At 39.8% G+C, this 23,084-nt stretch overlaps 2 protein-coding genes across 4 annotated transcripts in view; both read right to left on the bottom strand.

The window, feature by feature from the left end:
• Positions 1-14,561, bottom strand: part of LOC112574974 (pituitary homeobox 3-like) — a 31,261-nt gene extending 16,700 nt beyond the window's left edge. For 2 of the 3 annotated variants that reach the window (XM_025256437.1, XM_025256436.1), the window contains exons 1-2: positions 14,532-14,555; positions 14,198-14,382 (exon numbers count right to left, since the gene is read on the bottom strand). In XM_025256437.1, coding sequence (XP_025112222.1) covers positions 14,198-14,382; positions 14,532-14,548 — 202 coding nt within the window. In that variant the 5' untranslated portion in view covers positions 14,549-14,555. Of the gene's footprint in view, positions 1-14,197; positions 14,383-14,531 lie in introns of all 3 variants that reach the window. The other variant, XM_025256433.1, reaches the window with a different exon arrangement.
• On the bottom strand, positions 116-13,921 carry LOC112574975 (folylpolyglutamate synthase, mitochondrial-like). The gene is made up of 12 exons (XM_025256439.1): positions 13,880-13,921; positions 13,668-13,746; positions 7,097-7,187; positions 6,508-6,564; positions 5,700-6,404; positions 5,335-5,412; positions 4,976-5,120; positions 4,226-4,330; positions 3,892-3,998; positions 2,458-2,532; positions 1,972-2,041; positions 116-1,371 (listed from the first exon to the last, which is right to left on the bottom strand). Exons 7-12 carry the CDS (start codon positions 5,076-5,078, stop codon positions 1,130-1,132), a joined length of 702 nt encoding a protein of 233 aa, XP_025112224.1. The 5' UTR covers positions 5,079-5,120; positions 5,335-5,412; positions 5,700-6,404; positions 6,508-6,564; positions 7,097-7,187; positions 13,668-13,746; positions 13,880-13,921; the 3' UTR covers positions 116-1,129.
• Positions 14,562-23,084: the final 8,523 nt, after the last annotated feature.

Here is a 23,084-nt window from a genome sequence, read left to right as displayed (position 1 = left end):
ATGGACTCCTGCATTTATTGTCACACAGACTTCAGAATGATAATATCCACCAAATATCACATTTGTACTTGAACCAAGCAATACAATCATACAGAAGATCACTGAAACAACATTATTTGTTTTAAAAGATTTGTTATTCACACTGTTACTGAGCAACGTTTCATAAACATGCACAGTTCAAAATAATAAAATGAGAGTGCGAAATCCTTTTATGTAACCTGTTCCATTTTATCAATAAAGAAACAGGGTTGTGGGGATTTGTACAATATTTGCACTAGAAAAATCAAGTATAAAAAGTAAATAGAATGTACTAAATACAATCTAAATACAAGTAAATACAGTGACATGAATGACAATGGAGAATATCAACACAGACTGAGTAAACGACAGGCAAAGGCCACATTTTAGGTAAACTGGATGGAACAACATTTCACATTTACAATCAACAATGACAACAGTGAAGCTGCAGTTTATTGCTGATGGCAATACCCACTGATCACAGGCTAATTTTGATGACGTTTTTAAAATTGTCACATCTTATAAGCTTACCATACCAAGCATGTTAGCGACAAAGAACTTGGTAAGGGAAGGGAAGTAACTTACAAGAGCAATCTGAAATCCAAGCAATTAGCTGGCGTCACTATTGTCAACATAATGATTTTTACTTTTAAGAAACATTCATCCTGCATTAGACTTGGAGATGATCATGTTTACTGTTATAAGCCCTGTGCTAAAGTCTCCTACATTTGCAAATTTATTGAGATGAGGATCATCTTTCTATTGTGTGTAGTTCTGCTCCTTTTTGTGCAACAGGTTAACACTGAAGAAGCCGTGCACTACATTAAAACTTAATCAATAAGCCATATGGATGTGTACAGCAAGTGGCTAGTGACAACAAACAATACTGTTAATCACCTTCCAATATCTGTGAAACAATTAAGATACAACACCCCTGAAGTTTGTGAATCTGCAGATCGTTATGAATATTATGTTCAGCAGTGTCAATACTGTGTTGGCAAATATCACTGTGCATCACTAAAGTTTGGATAGATAAGCTCCAAAACACCCCCCACGAGGTTTAGGCTGCCTGCCACCAGAACCTGAACATGGTCAGCACTCTCATTAGCTCTCAACCTGGAGTCATCTTTGTTTCGTGAATCAGCTGCTGCAATACTTGAGAAAGACATGTCTCTGTTGAGAGTGGCCTATTTGAGGGCTGTGGATATGCAGGGAAAATTGGCTGAAATGCACTGGGCTGCACTACTGGCAGCCGAGGGTAAAGTCTGTTGCTCATAAGATCATCCCAGGTCATTCGATTGCGTGCACTTGTCTTCAACATGGTGTTTTGTTCCACAGTCAGATTTATCTGGTCTGCAAAATTAATGTATTGCAAGCATAGCTGATCAGCATAATGGACCAAAGCAGGTTGGGAGCAGAAGCAGGGAAGAAAAACTTGTGTTTTATGTGGTGCTAGCACCAACAGATACATAGCAAAGAACGCAGACAGCTCTGTAAATATTTGCCACATACAGTGAAAGAACAGAGTGCTCAAAATAAGATCTGAAGCTAGGACAACCAGTCGTCACTGAACTGGTGACAAGTGCTTAACTGTTGTGTCAGAGGACCACACCACATAATGGACCAATCAGATGCACACATATAGAGAAATGAAATGCTCTAAAAGGAACCATCTTCACACATCTAAGCATCAAATATATTTGTTACCTGTAAAGTAATACATTTCTAAAGTAGAACCCTCATATTTAATTCAAAGTGGGATTTCAGTACCAACTGCATTTCAAACTAGCTTAACAAATTTGCGCTTTATTACATCACCAGGATCATTTATAATATTGAAATAAAGGTGACTCAATGAATAGCATTTTTTACATAACTGGAATTTCCTTTGGGAATATGTCCTCAGAATTTTCTTTTAGTCAAGAAAGAATAAAAGTTCATGTTAAAACTCACCAGGAATGTTTTCACTAGCAGTTGTAGACAAAATGTTTGGGCAAAATGCTGCGCTGTTAAAGCCACATCCCTAGAAATAAATGATACAAAAATGAAAAAAATCCATAAGCAATTTTCTGTGTACAATGCTACTTTATTGCTAAAACTAAAAACAGTATGACCAACACACATTCAAGTGGACACAAACTATGAGAAAGTGCTTTGTGATAAGTAAGTTTTCTTTAATAATCTCACCCCAGTAAGACTGAAAATCCATGCACTGAGTTTTTTTAATTTCTAGCTTTTGTCTTTGTCGTTCTTTGTTAATTTTTTTTTCTCTCCATTCATCATCTTTTCTCACATACTCTCTAAAATATGCAATATAACATGCATATACATTGAAACATGTAATTCAAATATGTAATATACACATTCCAAAAAATTTAATATTATTTCTCACCCTTTAACAGTGGACACCTTTTTTTTTTCAAAACATCCAATTCTCACCTTTAAATATTCGAGTAATGTTGACACAGACGATCTCCTGTCATATTGAAGACAAGGAAACGATATACTTTGCCCCTGTAAAATTAAATACAGTATTATTAAATAGAATTATTAAACAGAATATCTCTTGTTATTTAGTAACTTCTGTGAAAGATTTAGAAGTGATCTGCAAAAGTATAAAAGGAAAGAAATGAGTTTTAACATTCTGCTCATTCATTGAATAGGCAACAAGCAAAACAAGCTTAGCCTTTATTAAGGTTACCTAAATAATGACAAAAAAGTTTTTACCCAACAACTTCTTTTTCAGTGTCTGCTGCTTGCAAAAACCACCTCACACATTGCTGCAAATAGAGAAAAAAAAATGCATATAATCATTTTCCAGTAAACATCAAAATGATCAATTCTTATTGTCTCTGGCAGGGGGGAAACCGAGAAAATAACAATTTTTCTGGCTGAGATCAGATCACTGAAGAATAATTTAGTCAAACAAATATCTCTTAAAAATGATTCTGCATGCACATGAAAGCATAAAACTCAAAACAAAAACTAAATTCTAAGAAATGTACACTCGTTAAAAAAAACTCGTAAAAAGAAAACCTTCTAAACCAGTGGTTCTCAAAGTGTGGTCATTTCAGTGTGGGCATAAGTCAGGTGGTCCGCGGCTGACAGTTGTCATATGTCAGCAAAATGATGTTTAAAGTGATGCATTCCTCGCATTAACATTTTAATTACAAATAACGAGGTAGTTTTATGTCAACTTATTACTATACTACTGTCACAAAAGGACATTTAGTTTTGAATTGTTATGAAACAAATGCGGCAATTTAAATTTGAAATTCATAGTACAGACGTATTTTTAGGACTTGGTTGTCTGCCATATTTTTTACTTAAGTAAAGTGGTCCAGGGTCCGAAATACTTTGAGAACCACTGTTCTAGGTCATACAAAAATTAAATAAAAGACATCTTTTTCAATTACAATTACAATTCTTTATTTACGAGGGGTAAAATAAGCAACTGAGCGCTTTTTTCCATTTAGGAACGAAATTAACTAAATAAATTAATTAATTAAGCAGTTTAGACAAAATTGAATAAACATAAAGAAGGGTAGATATTTACAAGGTGATGGTTAAGAATATATATTTACAAGGTCACCTGGAGTTGGGAGGAATCTCTAGAGGCCTCATCTTGTAAATGTTTAAATAGATGGCGTCAAAAGCAGTTCAGGGAGTGCAATTGCTTGAGATGGAGAGGGAGGCTGTTCCAAAGCACACTTCCTGAGAATTTCAGACTTGATTTGAAAAGGTCTAGTCTAGGAAAGGGGATATTCAGTTTTGGGAAGGTTCTAGAGTTATTGGAGGAAAATAGTAGAGAGAGTCTTGGCAATAGAATTAAAATTAAAATTCAAGGTAAAATTAGAATCATTTTTCTATTACCTGCATGCTGTCAGTGGTGTGTGCACCATCAAGGTAGTAAGTAACACCTGGTTTACGAACTGTCTGATCTGTCTGATTACGACCAGGCCAACTACACTGGGACAGACCTGCCAAACAAAAAATTGAAAAACCCTTATCTTATCATTATGTAAATGCATCATACATGCAAGAAGCTACCCATTAAAATAAACAACTCTTACATGTCAGTTCCTTTGCAATTGACAATGTTTTTGTTTAACCTCCCCACCATCCTATCCCACACAGTGAAGAATGTATGGTAAAGCAAGATGTTTGCAAATATGAGGATGCACACATGCATGCAAACACATCTTACCAGTTATCATCTCTCTTGTAAGCTGATTTGTGTTTAAACGAGGAATGCTAGAGATAGATGTCACTTGTGGTTGGTTTTTCAAGTGGTATATCTGACCTCTGAGACCTGAGCCAAAAGAAATTAATCGACTACATGACTCAGAATTTCTAATGGCTGCTGTCCTTAACTGTGTGTGTGTGTTTTGTGTGTGTGTGTGTGTGTGTGTGTGTGTGTGTTTGGTTTTTTTTTCCATATACATATATTTTGGATGCAGGGCACAGCTCCCATGTTTAAATTGCCCATTGGGATTAATAAAGTCTGTTGTTATTGTTATTGTTAACTGTGAAATACTCAAAGTACTTTTCTTAAAGAGGTAAAACAGGATTTTGTCATATATGTCAGTTTCATTAGTATAACCCTATATCTTAACAGTGTGTGTATGTAAACTTGTTGATCATTGCAGCAGAGACAGAATTAAAAAGAAACACATGACTCTGGAAATAATCATGATTTCTGGATGATTAATCCTGTACCTCTCCCTGTTATATGAGTTAAGACTAAAAATAATAGGCATTACTATAGACTTTATACGACCTCAAATCCTCAAATTTCCCAAGCCACTTTGGGTTGTGGGGGAAGGGAGATAATTTCCATGGTGGAGAAAGGATCGAATTCCTGTAGTAACTGCTGATTTGTTCAGATGGAAAGAAACTTCTATTTTTCACATATAGGTGCACACCTAAGGAGACAGCCAAGAAAAGAGCTCATTACCTGGATTTCTGCTGTTCAGCCACACCTGGCAAAGATGAACAGCTAATGCTGCATTATACACCTGTCTGTCCCCAGCGATCCCTAGCAGCAACTTGTAAGCCATCAGATCTTCTGCAGTTAAGGGTTCAGCCACGTATAAGGGACACTTTAACACATCACATGCAAGGAAAACATGTTAGATGATGTAACAGTTCAGTAACACAGACCTTTGATATGATGCCAGGCAATTTGTTAGTTCCTCGTCTCACTGGTGCCTTCAGTACTGATGGCACACTATCATACATCTAATATGCATCAACAAAAGACCACTATGCAAAATTAAGTTTTGTCAGGTAAGGGTGCAAATATGAACAACATACCCCAATCTCCTGAGAGCGCTTCAGGATCACATCTAGAGCCAAGTCAGTCTCTGGCACTGTAATACCTGTGATTCCAGCCTGTTGCAGAATTATCACATAAAGTACATATTATATTTATTTGCCCTATTCAAAACCAAAATTAAAACAAGACAAAAACAAAAATGCAAGAGCTACCCTTTTTGACTACAAATAAAAGTTAAAAATATGCAAGCTCAACAGATTTAAAGCCTACACTCAAGCCTCAAAGCAAACATTTTAACAAGCAATAGCAGTTTTATTTTTAAAAGTAAATAAAGTTAATATGTTTTAAGATGGAGATAGGTATTCTCTACAATACCTTGGATTGCTTACTAACTAGCACTCACCTTAAAGATTCCAGCCTTATGCCATGCTATCTCCTCCAGTGTACTTCCCAATAAAGCCTTTCATATATACTTGTTCTTGAAAAAGTGGATGTAGTTCTTCTTGAGGTTGGCATTGGCGGTCAGTACAGCACCAATGTAGTCCGCAGACCAGTGGTTTGTGGTATTGCATCGCTGGACCTTGATCACACCAACTTAAACGTACCACAGGGGGAAAGAATAGTATAGGCATGTGCTATCGATCGCCCATCTAAGGATCCGGAAGAGCCATGAGATAGAGCGGCCATCATTGCAACAGTGAAGTCACCACAGTAGGAGGCAGCCATTTTGGCGGAAGGGAGGTCACATCCGGTACGATAGTGCATGTAGTGTGAGCGCGTGCACAAGTCCGACTTTCTTGGGACCATCTGTGCTAACTATTCTCTAGGTTTGTGTTTCACGGGTGGGGAGAATGCCTAGACGTATATTGTGGGTGTACGCATGTGCTGCAGGAGTTGAAAAGAATTTAAAGCACTACCGAAGAACTTGTGAGGGAATGAGGTGGGGGTCAAGTATGGTACGTACACTTAAAAGACTTATACTTTCTAGTGGTGCAAGAAAATGAAGTACTTTTTTTTCATGCCCAAGTGTAAAGTGGACACCAGCTGTTTATTAAGCTTCTGTGTAGAGAGGGTTATCAACTGATCCTGATGTGCTGAATGTAATCATCTGGAAAAAGAGATATCCTTATTAGAACCACTTATTAAAAAGATGTAGTATTTGTTTTCTTAGTTAACGTTCTAAATCACACAAAGGGAAAGCGTTCTCTTACCCCAGATGGGTTTTCAAAATCTTGTAAGTTTGGAGGCTCTAGTTCAGCAGCATGTACCTGTACACACATGTTGACCATATTTCATAGCATAAATCAGAAAGACACATAATAAGCCACTATCCATAAACTGAAGTATAAAAATCTTTCAACCAAGGAAGAAACAATGTGCATGTCACTTGCATGTTTTCAAAGGTCTGCAAAAATTATACAAAATAATCCAAAGTTTTGTGCTTACATCCAGTCTTTGTCTCCTAGTTCTTGAATACAAAATTAAAATTTCGTTTCCATCTAGAATGGACCATTTACTTACTCTCCTCTTCAACTGCATTATAATGAAAAATTTTATTATTTTAAAATAGGTTAGTATGAATCTCCTGTGCCATAGTCATAAATAGGATTGGCAAGGCCATCACTGGAACCAGTTCGCCGCCAGAATCCAAATGGAAACCTATGCCTACATAATCAAACATTAAATAATTGCTCAGAAAATTTCATCACAAGATGTTTTAAAGTACTTTTAAAAAACTTTTACACACACACACAGACAGCCATGCATCACACATACTCAATAATTCGCCAGCAAATTTACCCTCTATTTCTTTTGTGAAGAATATAAATGCCAACAACTGCAATGATGGCAAGTAGTGCCAGAATCACACCCACTGGAGCTGCCCATTTCTCTGTTACAAATGAAAATAACACAAGCTGTTTAGTCTACATAGCAAAATCTTATAGTTCTATTTGAGTGCAACTTTTTTCCTTAAATACTGGGTAAAACTCAATGCAAGATACTGTTTCTTCAAACCTGGTTCTTGAACTACAGGCCTACAAACACAGAGAAAGAGGTGAAAATTGTTACACCATGTTAATACACAGATACGCATAATTGGTTTATGGTCACAGCTCTCCCATTTGCTGAGGTCTTCATTATATAAACATATAACAATAATAAATATGTAATTTGCATAGTGCTTACTCATGATCATAAGAAGAGTGCTCTTAGCGCTTGATACGAGAACAACACGTATCACCCATATTTGTCCAAGCGTGGACTAATTTTCATTTCCATCTTGGTCCAATATTGCAACCAAGTAAGAGTCAATATTTGTGATAATCAAGACCAATAAAGCACCAAGCTTGGGCCAATCTTGTGTGTTAGCTTGGAGCTAGCTGGTAGCACAGTTCTTGCTATTTCTCCCTTTCTTCTCTCTTTTTCTTTCTATTTTTTGTTGTTGTTGCTATCATTAAATTTCATTTTAATTTGTTAATTTATGCTGATGGGCACCTTGTTTTTGTGCCATTCCTCTAACAACATGTAAATTACCACAGAAGTATGTGCATTAAAATATATATGGTACTTTGTCACCTTCAAACTTCACTACAATACATGTAACAGCACTAGACAGAAAATGTGGTTGTAATTAATGATGTGCTACAGCCTTTTGCATACATTGCTTTTGATAAATTATAAGTTTCACTTAAAACGGAACAGAGTTGAAAAAACATTTTAATTATGAAATGAAATGTCTGTATTCAAAGGAATGCAAGTAGATAAATTACAATATTGTGATAGCAGATGAATAATGTTGTCCTGGAGAACCAATTAATAATCTTCACAACACGATCACACTTTCCAAATTCACTACACAGTTTTTATATTTCCTTGACAGAAGTCTCGCAAGTGATGTGGAGATTTTGCAATGAATGTGAGAAATCTCAGAAATATGTAACTCACCTGCACATTTTTCACAGAACATTTTCTTTTTTAAAAGTAGTTTCTTTCCATAAATTATTTTGTTCAGAAATTATACATATATATATATACTGCAAGTCAGTGCTGACACTGTAAGAGAATGCCACTGATAATTGCTCACAATCCTTTTTACCCCAGTGAGAAACTTATAGGCCAGACCTTTCTCCTTCTTCTTTGGCAGCAACCTCTCAACATATTTATACATACAATGCCATGAAACACCAGATTTAATAGCCTTCCATGGTGGAAAAACCATGAATTGTATAATTTTTATATTATGCAAGTCTTTTTGAAGTCAAGGTCATACTTCCTCGCTTACTTTGCTTTAAAAATATTAAACATCTGTAATGGCATTGTCCTATAGGTTAACTCGCAAAATGTCTTCACAGAAACAGAATCACACAAGTAAAGTCTTGGTCACAAAAGTTCTTTTTAAATTTAACAAATACTGTCATCATGATACCACTAGTTTGCCCTTCACTGGTGATGCTAGAAAGATTGTTTACTCTTGATACTTCGCCGAAGCAACTTTTTTCTCTCAATAAAACAAATGTGCAAACAGTTGCCTAATTGGTATTCATTGGTACAGAAGGCCATTGTCACATATTTTGATCACAGAGGAAGACATGTACAAAAGACTTTAAATTCAGGTTACCCATTCAAGACCACATGTCCACATTCAATTAGCAAATGTCCTTTACACATCCTTTGACTAGTGCTCTCCTTTCTCCAATGTTTGCATGTGAAAAAAACTGGTAAAATGAAAGTTCCAGAACAAAAAGTGGCAAAAAATGTAAACAAAGCACAGCTGTAGGCCCAGTGCTTGCAGCATGTGGCTCATCTCTTCTACTCATCATCAAAGACCCAGCATTGAATGAGGCTTTGGTGCTTGTCCTATGTTCATCAGACTTGCCAAGGCTGCTGGTGCATAAGCTTCCTTCCTGAGCAGCTGATGAGCAAGACGAACACGGCTGTGAGACTCTCTCCCCACCAAGAGATGCCTAATTCTGCAGTGAACTGACACTGCTGTAAAGTGTGGTCTCAGCCACAGAGCTCTGTCTCTCTAATGATGTGCTTAAGCTGGTGCTTGCTGAAGCAGCTACAGAACTGCTAACATCAGAAATTAGGTTTTCCGATCCTTTAACACTTGTATCTGTGCCACAACTACTGCTAGATGAGGAACATGGTCTAAACTCCGCCTTGGTATTCCCGAAATGTTCAAGAAGCTGAAGCGATTGAGACCGCTGTGACTCTCCATCATGTAATCCAGCATCATGAGACCTTCTTGAATTCTAAGGTCCCATTCACTACACTGGCTGAAACACCACCATACAGCCTCCCTGAACGTTTCCCAAAAGAGGTTGACTTCTTTTCTTGTATCTTCCTCCCACTTTTCAGGACATCAAGCTTCTTGGCCAGTCAGCTGCATCTGATATCGAACGAAGCAAGTGGCTACCACCTGATCTGGTAGCATTTGCACTGGGCAAGCCTTCAGCAGAGGAGACACCATTGGACACAGGGCTGTGGATGGCGCTGGAAACATGCTGACCACCTAGCCATCCTCGGATCTGCAGTGAGAAGCTTGAGTCATGCCTCCTCTTATGCTCAGCATGGGGCACTTTGCACCACTGTTGTTCATTCTCTCTCTCCTTCTGCACAAGCTTGGCAATGATCTCTTGAAGTTCCTGCTGGACAACCTCGGTCTGCGTGGCTGTGGTCTGAGGCATGTCTAGGACTTCCTGCTGCTGGTACTCTGCTTCTGCTTCATTGTCAGCTGGTTTCTTCAGCAATGGATCCTCAAGATGAACTGATTCTTCTTGAGGACATGGATACCATGGAGCTGGGGGAGAAGGGGAAGAAGGAGCACAGCGAGCTGGGCCATAAATAGCCTCAGCATGCATTTTGTGGTTCTTATCCAAGTAATGCAGGATCATAATGAGCTCCATTTCCTGGAAGCTTCCACGCAAGCTTGCATTGTGTCCAGACTTTCTGGACAAAGCTCCTTGACATCAAGGGGAGTCTTTTGCTGCTCGTCATTTAAAGGAGCAGGCAGTGATAGATCTACCTTCTCCACAATGCTGGCTGGACTTGTTGCTTCAGGAGGTTCTAGTACCAAGCTCTCTATGCATACATCCTCTAATGCTTCGACAGTGCTTTCCGGTTCATATGCACCATCTCTGGGTTCAACTTGAGTCTTGAAATTCACTTTCAGACCAAACTGAATGTCCTGGTCACTTCTCAGAACAGAAATAGATGTAGTACTTCTGGTATCTGTTTGTACGTCACCTACAACAACAGGAGGCACTGCCAAGCAAACTTGGTCATGTGCATCTTCGTGAGCTTTAGCATGCACCACACAAGGATCAGTTTCAGGTTCTATAACCTGCAGATGAGATGCTCTGTTGTCTGTAAGGACAGATGGATAATGCTTATCCTTGACTGCCTCCATCTGCTTGTCTTTATCCTTGCCAGCAACGTGCAAATCTTGTGCAAGAACCTTTTCATCTTCGCAGTGCTCAACAGTCAGTTGCACAGCCAGACTGTTAACAGAGATGAAAACAACATTTTCAATTGTTGATTACACTAGGCAAGATCCTAGCAATAAAACATTGCAAATTAAAACTGTACAAAATCTGAAATGATTCTTTAAACTTTGAGAAAATTACAATAATCCTGGGAAAAGAAATGAAACATCAACAAGAGTAATCTTTAAACAAAAAAATCTAAAACCCATTCTCTTGTTTATCCATTTTACTCTCACTCTTCTAATGAAATTTCTAATAGGAAAGTGCTAAAAATAATTTTATGTTTAACTGCAACTGAGGAAGGTTGTCAGCTGTCATTCGAGTCACTGACCTTACAAATGCCATTAAACACTTAGGTCAAAAACAATAATACATTTATGATTTACATGAACATTAGTTTGATGATTTTATTGTATTAATCTCTTGATAAATCCAAGTAATCTAGTCTGTGAAACTGTTTATAAACATATGCGTACACTAACACTGCACACACAATATGCTGGCAGCTAACATCACACACAATATGCTGGCAGCTAACATCACACACAATATGCTGGCAGCTAACATCACACAACAAACTAGAAAGATAAAGAAGACACCCAGAAGCAACATGCCAACACATACAGTCATTTGCTCTATAACTCCAAAGACTCGAGAAAGTCTAGAAATATTTACATAGTCTACGTATCATGCACTAAGGACAGAGCTTCGATGTAAGAAATTACGAGTACGAGATCTTTAATGTCAGTGACTCGTATAGTCATTTTGACATGGGGGGATACATACATAGTGGTAACACAATGCAGCATAGAAGGAAAATAATTTACAATATCATTTGTACTAACTTATTCGGACCCTGTCCTCCACATGAAATTTAGTAGAATTCATCTTTATCTATATACTGCAATACACTTTCCTCTAATAGGTGAATGCCATCTTTATATCTAACGAATTGTAAAGAGGGCCGCCTTCTGGCACTACATGTCTACATAGCATGATATCAAGATAACATCTTTGTCAGAGTTCATTAATTCTTTATCAATTTTCAGTGTAACTATATTGGTTGAATCAAATCTTGCTTCCTTTATATATTGTGACCAACAGCTTTTTGCCATAAGAAGAACCCCACCTGACCATCGGCCCTGCTTAAACAATTTTCTTGCAGGGGCATAAATCTTAATGTATTCTGGCAGGATGTTAAGAGTATCTCCATGTGCGTCCCTGTTAAACAAATAAAGTCAAATGACGTGATATAATCTACCAACAAGTTATCTCCTCTACATTATAGTTAACACAAGTCAAACGCCTTGCCTGACGGCCAGTTTTTTTCCTATTTCCACTTGGGTTGTGATCTTGTTGAACTATCTGAGGTGTTCTTGTCACTTATATAGCTATCCAGAGAGCCTTGCTTCTTCCCCTTTTCGCTTGCTCCTCCGTTCTTATTCTTGCGCCATTTGGGTGTACGTGTACTGTCATCTCTCATCAGCTGTTCCGTCCCTTTGACCTCTTCAGCATATCCGGCCGCCGTGTACCTTGTCTTTACCCGGCTAGTCAGCACGGGTACCCCGTGCGTAGTTTCTGGGTCACGACTAGCCGAAGACACCGTTGCGGGGTGTGGGGGCGATACTTGCACATTGCTGTCAAGTGGACACCCGCAGCTGACATCGGCTGTCTGGCTGTTGTTGGCTTCTGTTATCCTGGTGTATGGATGTGTGTCCTTCCCCTTTGTATTGTCGCCGGTAGATGTATTGGTAATACTGGATTCAGAAGGGCATTTAGTAGGCAAGATAGCAGTCGGAATCATCTGTAGGTTGTTGCTAATGTTGCCTAAGGCGTGTATTATTGTGGTCGGTGTGCACTGAATTCTCTTGGAATGCCGGTTTTCCACTGTTGCCCCTCTGCCAGTAGCAGCGTTTGTGTTGATTGCAGAGGTAGATAGCGGTTCCAAAGGTAAGTAGGACTGACTGCTCCGGTGCTGTCGGACTCCGTTGTTCCGCTGCGCTGTTGTTAGTGTGTATTCATCAGTCTGTTGCTGTAGGGTTGTCTGGTGCTGGGAGGGGGAGCTGTCCGCGTTGGTTCGGGGATTCTCCCTCTCATCCTGTTGTCTGTTCATGTTTTGGTGTAAGGGTCCTCCAACAACGAGCCGGTCTCCTCTGTAGAACGCACGCACCCCGCTTTCTCTGTAGCACTTTATGATCGACTGTTGTCTTTCTGTGAGATCACTAGCCACAGATGTAAGTATATCCAACTTGTCAGACCATCGAGTGAACTTAGCGATTATGGGACGTGGTTTGTTTTCTCTGTTTCGGGTATGTCCTGCTGGCACAATTTTCTTACCGACTCTGTGCGCTCGCACGATGTCAGTAGTTTGCCACACTTTCCCCGGAATAGTTTCTTGCAGGAGGTTTATTATCATAGCAGCACAGGTTTCGTATGAATCATCTCCAGTTTCTGATATCCCGAAGAACTTCAGATTGTCTCTGCGTGAGAAACCTTCGAGCTTGTCGAGCTTGTCGTCAAAGACCTGGAGAGACTGGTCTACATGATATTTTAGTCTCTCAGTATTTTGCTCGAGTGACTCTTGGATATCTGCTACTTCTATATAACAAACCACAAGTTCTTCAGAACAATCTAACATAATGGATATATTTCTGTACGTCAATGTTACCATATATACTTTTTATTTTTACATTTTCTTTAAAACGGAACATATGTATGTTTTATACTGAGTTGTCCATAGTTTGAAAATCTTATGTGCAAGTAACCGGTTAGAGTTTTACAGGTAAACATTTAAACATTATCCAGACAAAGATACATGATGGTTTCCCTGAAGGAACAACAGATCTAACCAACATAAACAATATTTTATAGGGATGTCTCACCCACAGAAGGAGAGGGTTACTCGTCTGCTCTGGCCGCCTGTTCTCGCCGCCACGTCCCCCGGCGGTTTGAAAACCACTCCTGGAAGTTAGAAACTCAGCGCACAGTGTTAATAGGTGTCTGTCTCTTTGAGTCGTTCGCAATAGTCGTCGTTGTCGTTGTCGTTTAGTTACCAACTAGTGGACTAGGCTATTGACCGGTTTACTGTGCTTACCCGCACTCTTATTGCCGACAGCCCCGTCTGCCTGGCGAGGTCCTCGCGGACATCCACCCGGGGTAGTGATTCCTTGGAACTCCGCCTCCAGCAGCCGGCGCTGCCTATCCGGAGTATGTCCGCGGGTGGCGACGAGGCTGCGGGTAGTGGGGAGTGGTGGTGTCGGGTTCTGCAACAAACATGAGAATGAATGAGATGTAATAAGACGCCATTGTAGGCAATTGGATTATCATTAACTCGACCTCATATACATCTATAATACAAATGTAAAGTCAGTCCTTCTGTATGGATCTTAGACATTTCTTTTAAAGTACTCACCAGGCACTGCCGGCTGCGGGGGAGGTGGCGGGGGGAATTGCTGCCCCACAGCGGCGGCCTGAGCTTGTCTTAGCGGGGGACGTGGCGGGGGGAATTGCTGCCCCATAGCGGCGGCCTGTCCTCTTTGCTGGGGAGGTGGCTGGGGGAATTGCTGCCCCATAGCGGCCTGATCTTGTACTTGCCCCCTGAAATGATGTCAGTTAGTCATTCAGTCATTCAGACATATTTTGTATCCAGGTTTCTCTTCCCACCTATGTTCCGAATTCTAGTTAAAAACGGCCTTAAAAACGATTATTATTAATTCAAACTCTAAAGACTGAGGTTTTTTACTCACGGATAATCATTCCCCATCTCTGAAACCTTCAGTTATGTCCTTGTTGTACGTCATTTATAGACGCAATCTGAAAACTTTCGTCACTTACACTCTTTCGTCATCCACGCTCTCTCATCCTTGCACGCGCGTTCAGTCCTCCCACTATATACAAATGTTAGGGTGCATTTTATTCGTAATTTGATTGCATTGACATTATCATATCAAGCGGCAGATGTATTTGACAATATTCTCGAACTTTTTTCCCATACAACTAGTCCATATCTCTCTGACCTCAGACATACAGGTTATAGAGATACCTTAGCCAGATTTAGACGAGTCTTAAGTGTCATAAATTTAGGTACTTTAAACTGCAGTTCTCTATGCAATTTGTTATATTACTGTGATGAGATCCAACTTAACTTTGTACTTGTTTGTCGTAGGTATACCGAGTTGAGAGAAGAGTGTATTCCACCCAAGTTCTGTAAATTTCCATCTCACTTTAGATTTTCTGTACTTACGGCTGATAATAATCTAGGCATAACACTTTGCTTTGCCATTTACCTCTACAAAGCATCGGAACGGAGGAATAAGGATGTGATACACACTGAAGAAATTTTTGGTTTCTTTTCAATATTTCTGACAAGTTGAAGCTGCAAGAAATGTGCGGCAACGGAGCCATGAAAGCTGGTTTTGCTGGTTATCAGTTGAAAGTACTTGTGCACGTAATGAAGTGTCATTAGGCGATTTCCTATTACGTGCTTGTAAAGTAATAATAGACACACCTAGTAATGGAATGACACTGAAAGGCCTGCAGTAAGTTTTGCTGCACTAAGCAAGGATTAGAAGAAAATTGTAGTAGTGAGGGGCTTAGGCAGAGTTCATGGAAGCAAACAACCAGTTACGAAAATTCCCAAACATCGTCATGTAGACAAAGAGATTAGCAGCACAGTCGACAGGATGAAACATAGGTTTACTTTGTGAAGGCCTTAGATAATAGAACAAATCATATGCAATTAGGCGCTGGTCATGTTTTCAATCACAGCCCAAAATAATTGAGGAAGATTTTATCTGGCAGTGGATTGATGCCGCAGAAAGGCACAATAAGACCCGGGTCGTGATAGGATTACTGACAGTTGACACAGGCTTTACTCTATTCTGACATAAACAACTGGTATTATAAGGCTAGATTCAGATGCAGTCCTGAAAAAGTAACATTAACTCAGCATCAGCTACAAACGAGTACTATGAACTCTGGAAGATCAGCTCCATTCGTCATACTCTCCTTTTGCAATAATTATTGTCTGCCATGTAAACCATTGTGTAACTACTCCATCTGTACACTGTTTATAGTATCTATATACATTAATAGCTTTATCAATCTTGTATTTCACCTTTATGCTGTTCAGTGTGTCTATATGCATCTTACCGTTCACTGTCTGTTATCTAATGCTTATTTATCATTATTGGTCAGCGCAGAAAGTGCGACCTATCTTGTACGGGATGCAGTGCGATACAAGTACACAACATTATTATTATTACATCATGATGCAGAAAAACTGATATACAAGGGGTACGCAGTGACATAAATAAGCACACGCCATTATGAAAAGTTCTTTTATGCGCGATTTGACGCGGGACGGGTACCCTCGGGAATACTTTCACTTTCTGGGGATACGGTGGAGAAAAAGGCTGAAAATCTCTGCTCGTGAATTGCCCTCTAGGGATCAATTAAGTATTATCTTATCTTATCTTAATCTTACGTACCAACAGTTTCGCTAGCCGTATAACTATTCCTTCCGAGTCCGGCATCTGTTCAGCAAGGAACTCTGTAACCGCATTAAGCCGTTGGTAATCTACAGAAAACATGTAACTTCCATCTTTCTTCTTGACCACCACTATTGGAGAGCAGTACGCACCCCCTTCTGGCTCTATGATCCCAACTTTAACATTTCCTCTCTTTCGGCTTCTTATGCATCTAATCTAGCTTCAGGAAGTGCACATACGGTTTAAGTTGATAGGCTTAACGGGATCAGTGCGCAGCAGTAAAGCGGCTTCCAGGGCCTTGTAGTCGTCCGCCGACTCGTCACTCAGCTGATGATAAACTTCTTTCGCGCTATCGCGGAGAAGTCCCGACAATTGAATTTACCAGTGGTCATACGGTACCCGACATGCCTTGGCTAACTTCTCAAACTGTGTCCAGTATCTCTCTATTTGGTCCGTTTTGCAGTCAAACGGAGCCATCTTAATCTCCATCATGTTCCCCTCCCCTCCATTCCGCCAGGCGTCGCACCCCTATTGCACGACCCGCATGAAGAACCCTATACCGATGCATTCTTTTGAGGTGGGTTACAGTTACTTTTTCAGCCAAGAGGTAACAGTGAAACAGAAAGAACAAATTAGGAACAACAGACTCAGAAGAATGAATAACATTAAACATAGTAAATTTTAAAAACAATTGGCAGCTATAAGTAACATCATAGCCATCATAAGAAAACCAATCTTAAAGACCAAAAAACTTTTGAAAATCCCAGACAAGAGAGATTAAACCAATGACACATAAAACCAAGAGCCACTCTTATCATAACAATACTTATCTGATACATGGCAATCTTTTTAAGGCAGTTCAGTTTGTTCTAAACAAAAATATTCTCATATGACAGAAACACAGAACAAGCTCACACTGTGGTCTTGAAACTTCTTTTAAAAGTCAGTAAATTGTTTTCTTTTGATGCATCAGAAATTCGGATGAAGCTTGAAGCTTAAATTTTACACTCTTTCCAGAAAAACCGCGGGTCGGACAATTGCGCCTTCTTTCGCTCCAATAAAGAATGATTCGCCTGTAGGGGTCTGCCCGTGTTCACTGAACAAAACACACACACACACAAAATCCTAATTTTCTTTCTTTATTTCTTTTTTGTTGTTTCTTTCACTGTTAAGTGTCGGGTAATGAATCCGTCCATTCAGTCTCTTAAATGTTTATCTTCATTATTATAGCTTTAATCATTAAAATGCGTTTCTGTTTGCATAATAGGCTTTCCTGCTGTACATAAACGATGATTTCTTTAAAGTAGTAAGTGGTGAATACAAAGCAGGTACTCAAGGAAAGAACACTGCAAGGACTGAGACTATGGTCAAAGGGAAGTAATTTATAAAGGTCTTTATAATGATGACTTGGTGGAGGTGTGGTTTGATGCGATTGCAGAGTGTTTTGGTGAGAATTTTGTAATCTGTGTTTAGGAGCGATATGGGTCTGTAGTTTGTCATGTGTTGGGGGTTGTTGGGGTCTTTACAGATTAGAGCGATGTAAGATTCTTTTTGCGTTTTTGTCAGGTGACCAGCCTCGTATGTTGCGGTGTATACTTTGATTAGTATGGGTCCAAGGTGTTTGAGGAAGGCTGAGTAGAATTCTTTTGGTAGGCCGTCAGAGCCTGGCGTTTTATTTGATTTCATGTCCTTGAGGGCATTTTCTATTTCTGATAAAGTTATTGGTGTGCCTAAGTTCTCTGTCGCCTCGCCGTCTATTTGTGGGAGGTCTTGTAAGAGGTGTTTTTGGGTTTCGGGGTCTGTGGTCTCTGCTGTGTATAGTTGTGAGTAGAAGGCCTTGAAAGAGTTGAGTATATCGCTCGGGTTTGTTCGAAGCTGCCCGTCTTGGCCTATGATGTTGGCTATAGTTTTGCGTTTACCTCGTTGGAGTTCTTTTTGGCAGAAGAAGTTACTTGGTGTTTCTGGTGCAGATCCTAGCGGTGTTCTAGCCCGGATTTGGGCGCCAGTTGTTTTCTCCCCGTGTAGTTGTTGCAGTCTGTTTTTGATGGTGTTCATTCCAGCTAAGTTTTGTGTTGTTCTAGCATTCGGTATTGTGCACTGAGGGCTCTAATTTCCTTGTTTCTGGCTTTTGCTTTGCGTTTGCTGTGTTGGATTGTTATGTCTTTGATTCTTTCTTTTAGTCGGTCCCACCAGTCTAGGAGGGAGGGGCCTTGTAGCTTGGTTAGTGAGGCGAAGTGTAGGAGGGTGTTGATTTTACTGATATAGTCTGTGTCTTGCAAGAGTGATTTATTGAATTTCCAGAAGCTCTTACCTACTTTGGTTTGTGTCGTGTGTGAGAGTTCTATTTGTACATAGTCGTGGTCAGAGAAAGGGCGCACGGCCGTGAGTGCGTGTTGGGCTAGGCTGTGAGAGATGAAGATTTTGTCAAGTCTACAGCCTACCTGGGAGCTATGCCATGTAACGCTCGTCGTGTTGGGGTGCAGGAGTCTGTATGCGTCTACAAGTCTATGGTCCCTTACCGCTGCCGATAGTTCGGCGTGACCGACCTTGCCTGTCTCTGGGTTGCCCCCTATTTTGTCTAATGCGGGGTTAGCGATGCAGTTGAAATCTCCAGCGAGGATTTGCGGGTGAGATGTGGCTAAAAGTGGGTATAAATCTTTGAAGAAAATTTTACGCTCGCGCAGGTCGTTGGGGGCGTAAATGTTGGTGATTTGCATCGTGCATGGAAGCAGCTGCGGGGAGGAAGGGGTGGAATTACTGCTTGGATTCCCCCTCCATGAGCACACGTGATATTATAAAATCGGGGGAGACTTCCTTTTGAGGTTCAAGGAAAAAACGTGTCCAGTGTCAGCTCCTTCTGCCCTACAGATCTCTGATTTGTTCAAGGCACTTGGAAGAAGAATGCATTAAAAAAGGCACTGATCTTATTTACCTCTTGCTCTTGTTTATCCTGTTCATGTTATAGTTCGCGACTACAAGGCGACAATTTTCACATAGCCAAGGATATGCCCATTAAAAAAAAAAAAATTTAGTTATTAATAATCGCGTCATTCATTAAATTACTTGAGAAGGGTATTGATTAAATATTCTTCATATTGTTTTTAAAAGCTCCCTGTAGATGAATAGGCCTAGAACAACGAAATAACCGATTTTATATAAAAGCGAGAGACCGAGGTAAAGCACATATATGCGAACACTTCATGATTCTAGATCTAGAAGATCTAGAAGTTTAAATGCAAATTCATATCTTATTTATTATTTCATACGAAAGATTCCGACTAGTGAAGCAAATACTTTTGTGTTCTAAATAGCTACGAGTAGGGGTAAGGCTGTAGTGTGGGTTTGCACATCTGTTTTACTGAGAAATGACGTGGTTTCTCTCTCTAGAAATTACATCATTTACGCGGATACGTGTGGGAGCTTAAGCTCGTGTTGGCTGTGAGGCGTGATTGGTTGTGGTATGTCAGGTGGCATGACTGGCCAATGGAAAGGGGTTATGGACAGAAAGATCTAGATGCAAGCTCAGCATTTTGGGCTAGAAGCTTCTAGAAAGTGACATCAGCGTCTGGGTCTTTGTGATTGGTTGTGGTATGTCAGGTGGCATATAACGGAGTGTATAGTGCTTCAGCACCGGCAGCCGCTTGATGAAACCGGTAAAAGCTGCATCTGGTGAAGGCGTGATTGGCTGTGGTATGTCAGGTGACATAACTGGCCAATGGAACGCGGTTTAGGACAGAAAGATCTAGATGCAAGTTCAGCGTTTTGGGCTGGAAACTTCTGGGACGTGACTGACGCTACTGGGTCTTTCGCATGCAAACTTTTGTGGAGTAAAGTTGACTGAAGTCGGCTCAAAGCTGTTTAAAGTCTTCACTGCAATCCTGCCTGAGAAGTGTGTCGACTTAACTGCTGATTTCAGAGGTGCGGTGACCTGCTCTATAACGGAGTGTACAGTTCTTCAGCACCGGCAGCCGTTTGATGAAACCGGTAAAAGCAGTATCTGGTGAAGGAACGTCGGTCCCTGAGCGGTGCTGCAGTTCAATCAACGCCCAGATCTTAAGGGACGAAAAAGCCGGAGTGACAGAAGGCAAGACCAGAGCAAGAACGCCACGAGTGAGTGTGTTGTGCTAAGTAGTGTATTGTGTGTGTGATTAGATTTAAGGTTAATTGAACATTGACTCATTAGTTATCTGGACACGTTAGACGTAAGGGGAAACAATTGGGAACGGGACGACCTAGGGAACCGGCCAAGTAAGGGGGAACAACTTATTACAAAGTTACTTCATGTGTATTCTCCCTTTTTCATTTGGTAATAATTAATAACGTTCTTTTAATGCACTAAATTGTCTTGAGTTTTCTTCCATTGGGGTTATGTGTGCTTGGGTGCTCGAGCTAACTAAAAGTTGATAATTAATAAGCAATTTAGTTTGGTAGCACGCGGGTAAATGTCGACGGGATTTGGTGGGGGTATCGACGGTGTTTTGAACCGGTGACAGAAATCGTACCCCCTACAAATCTACGGATCGACCCCGCCCCAGGTTTGCGACAGATGTGTTTACTGTTTTGTAATGCATTTGCAGATCAAAAGCCTGTCTTGTGTAGGTGGCTTTCAAGGGCTTTCAAAGGTGCAGACCATGATATGAAGTAAGTAATGATGTATAAATATTAGTATTTATCAGGGATGCCCATCCTACGGCCCGCGGGCCATATCCGGCCCGCGAAACTTCTGCCCACAGTGCAGGAAATCGGCATGTTAGTAATAAAAAAAGACCTAAAAAAAAAAGAAAAAAAGGGAAGAAGAAGTATTTATCCCTACGTAGGGGCGTCTCTCAATTTTTTTTTCGATAGACAAACATTTCGATTCAGTGCTCCGACTTGCTGTCTCTACGATGCAGCCGGACATTCAGAAGTTGGTTTTGGGTAAACAACTTCAAATATCTCACTAATTACTACATAATTAACGGCAAGTACAACTTGTTTCTAATAAAAATGGTATCTGCTCTATTTTTTTCTTCTGTTTTTTTTTTTTTGTATTTTGAGGTGAAGCGGCCCGTGACATTCTTGTCGGAAATGTGTATGGCCCGCAGGCCGAAAAGGTTGGGCATCACTGGTATATATTATTATTATTAAGTTACAGAAATATGATTTGTTTTTATACACTTTTTTGAACCAAAACGAAGAGGTGCTGATATAAATGCTTATTTTTGTATAATTAAATTGACACTTTTCATGGCTAGCTCCACAGTTCAAACATTTTTTAAAACTCTTGTCAGAATCAATTGTGCTTCCATGTGTGAAACTTGCTTAAAGACACATGAAAACAGAAAGACATGGGGAAGAAGCAGAAGCACCATAGAACTGAAACAAGACTTCTTTTAAATCTGTTTTTAATCTGTAAACCTATTAACCTTCTTTAATTTACAAATCTCAATTTTCCCATATTTTATTATCTTCAGAAGCTGTACAGAAGAACAATGGGTGCATGAAGACTTCAGATAACATCATCGAAAAAAACAGCAACAGAAAGAGTCGGGGTAGAAGCAGAGAGAACAAAACTAAATGCTAGCATATTTCAAGGAGGTGACAACTGTGTTTCTGTGCCCTGTGAATTTCCTGGAATTTCCTGGAGTATTATAGCAGAATTGTGCAGCTACGTTTCCTCGTTGGAATTTGGAATGCTGAACTGCTGGATATTTGTTTTATTCATTTTTGGAAAATCATCTTGGATTATCCAGCTTTTTGCTGCACTGTATCAACCTCTGTATACCAAACAACTTTGTGCTAATTTCCTTTCCCCGCCTCCACCACTGCAACCAGTTCATCACCTATTTTCTGATGGAAAAAAGAGACTTACAAGAAACTGAAATTAAAAACTGTGACATCGTTATTATCCTCATCTTCAGTCAAGGCCAGGCACCTGAGGTAAAAAAAAAATTTTTTATGTTTTTTGGAATAGTGCAGATTTTTGTAGTCACCTTAATTAAAAAAACATTTGGTCTGCACATCTGTACTACACTAGCTGCCCCTCCGTATTCGCAAAAAACGCACTTTCAAAAGGTCTTTAGATACTTATCTCTTTCTTGAACCAGAGCCTTGATCTTCTAATATTGTGCATAGTACGTTAATACATGCGTCCGTATAAGGACATTTCCGATCCTTTGTCTTGTCTAGAAAAGAGCTCAAATCATAGCGTGAGAACCTTCTATCAGCCTTGACCTAGCCTTTGTTTGAAAGGTGATGGAGAGCTCTATCCAACAATATGCAATGTGACACAGTTTCTCAAATAGTGGAGTGTGTTGCTATGTCCCAAACATTCTTTATTCTCACTAATTCTGCTATATCTCCTCTGTGTGGATCGTCCTCTCTTATGATTGGTCAAGCATACTTTAGACTTACTTCTTACCATTCTGCTACCTAGCTACATCCAATCACTATGTAGCTAACACATACCAGTCACTTTGACGTACCACTGCCCACACTGCACCCTCTTAATGTGGTCTGCGACTACTGCGCCATCCCATCTGGCTTCTTAATCACTACTACTTTTCCAGGGCAGTGTATCCCATTTTCTGTCCCTGGGCTATAAAACGTCCAGTAACTCAGAAAATTTTTTTTTTAAATGTACACTAACAAAAGCAATACAAGAATAGTCAAAATGATCACCAATAATAAGAATTAAAAAATAATAACTTTGCAATTTCACAAAATAAGACTTATTGCAAACAATATTTTTATCACAAAATTAATTCCCAGTAAACGTTACCAAACATGAACAGTAGCATTCACATCGATTTACAACTTACACATGTCTAA

Source organism: Pomacea canaliculata, linkage group LG11 (assembly GCF_003073045.1).
Source record: "Pomacea canaliculata isolate SZHN2017 linkage group LG11, ASM307304v1, whole genome shotgun sequence".
In the NCBI taxonomy this organism is placed as follows: Eukaryota; Metazoa; Mollusca; class Gastropoda; order Architaenioglossa; family Ampullariidae; genus Pomacea; species Pomacea canaliculata.
The sequence above is the reverse complement of the archived record's forward strand: the minus strand, read 5'-3'. Positions and strand labels throughout refer to the sequence as shown.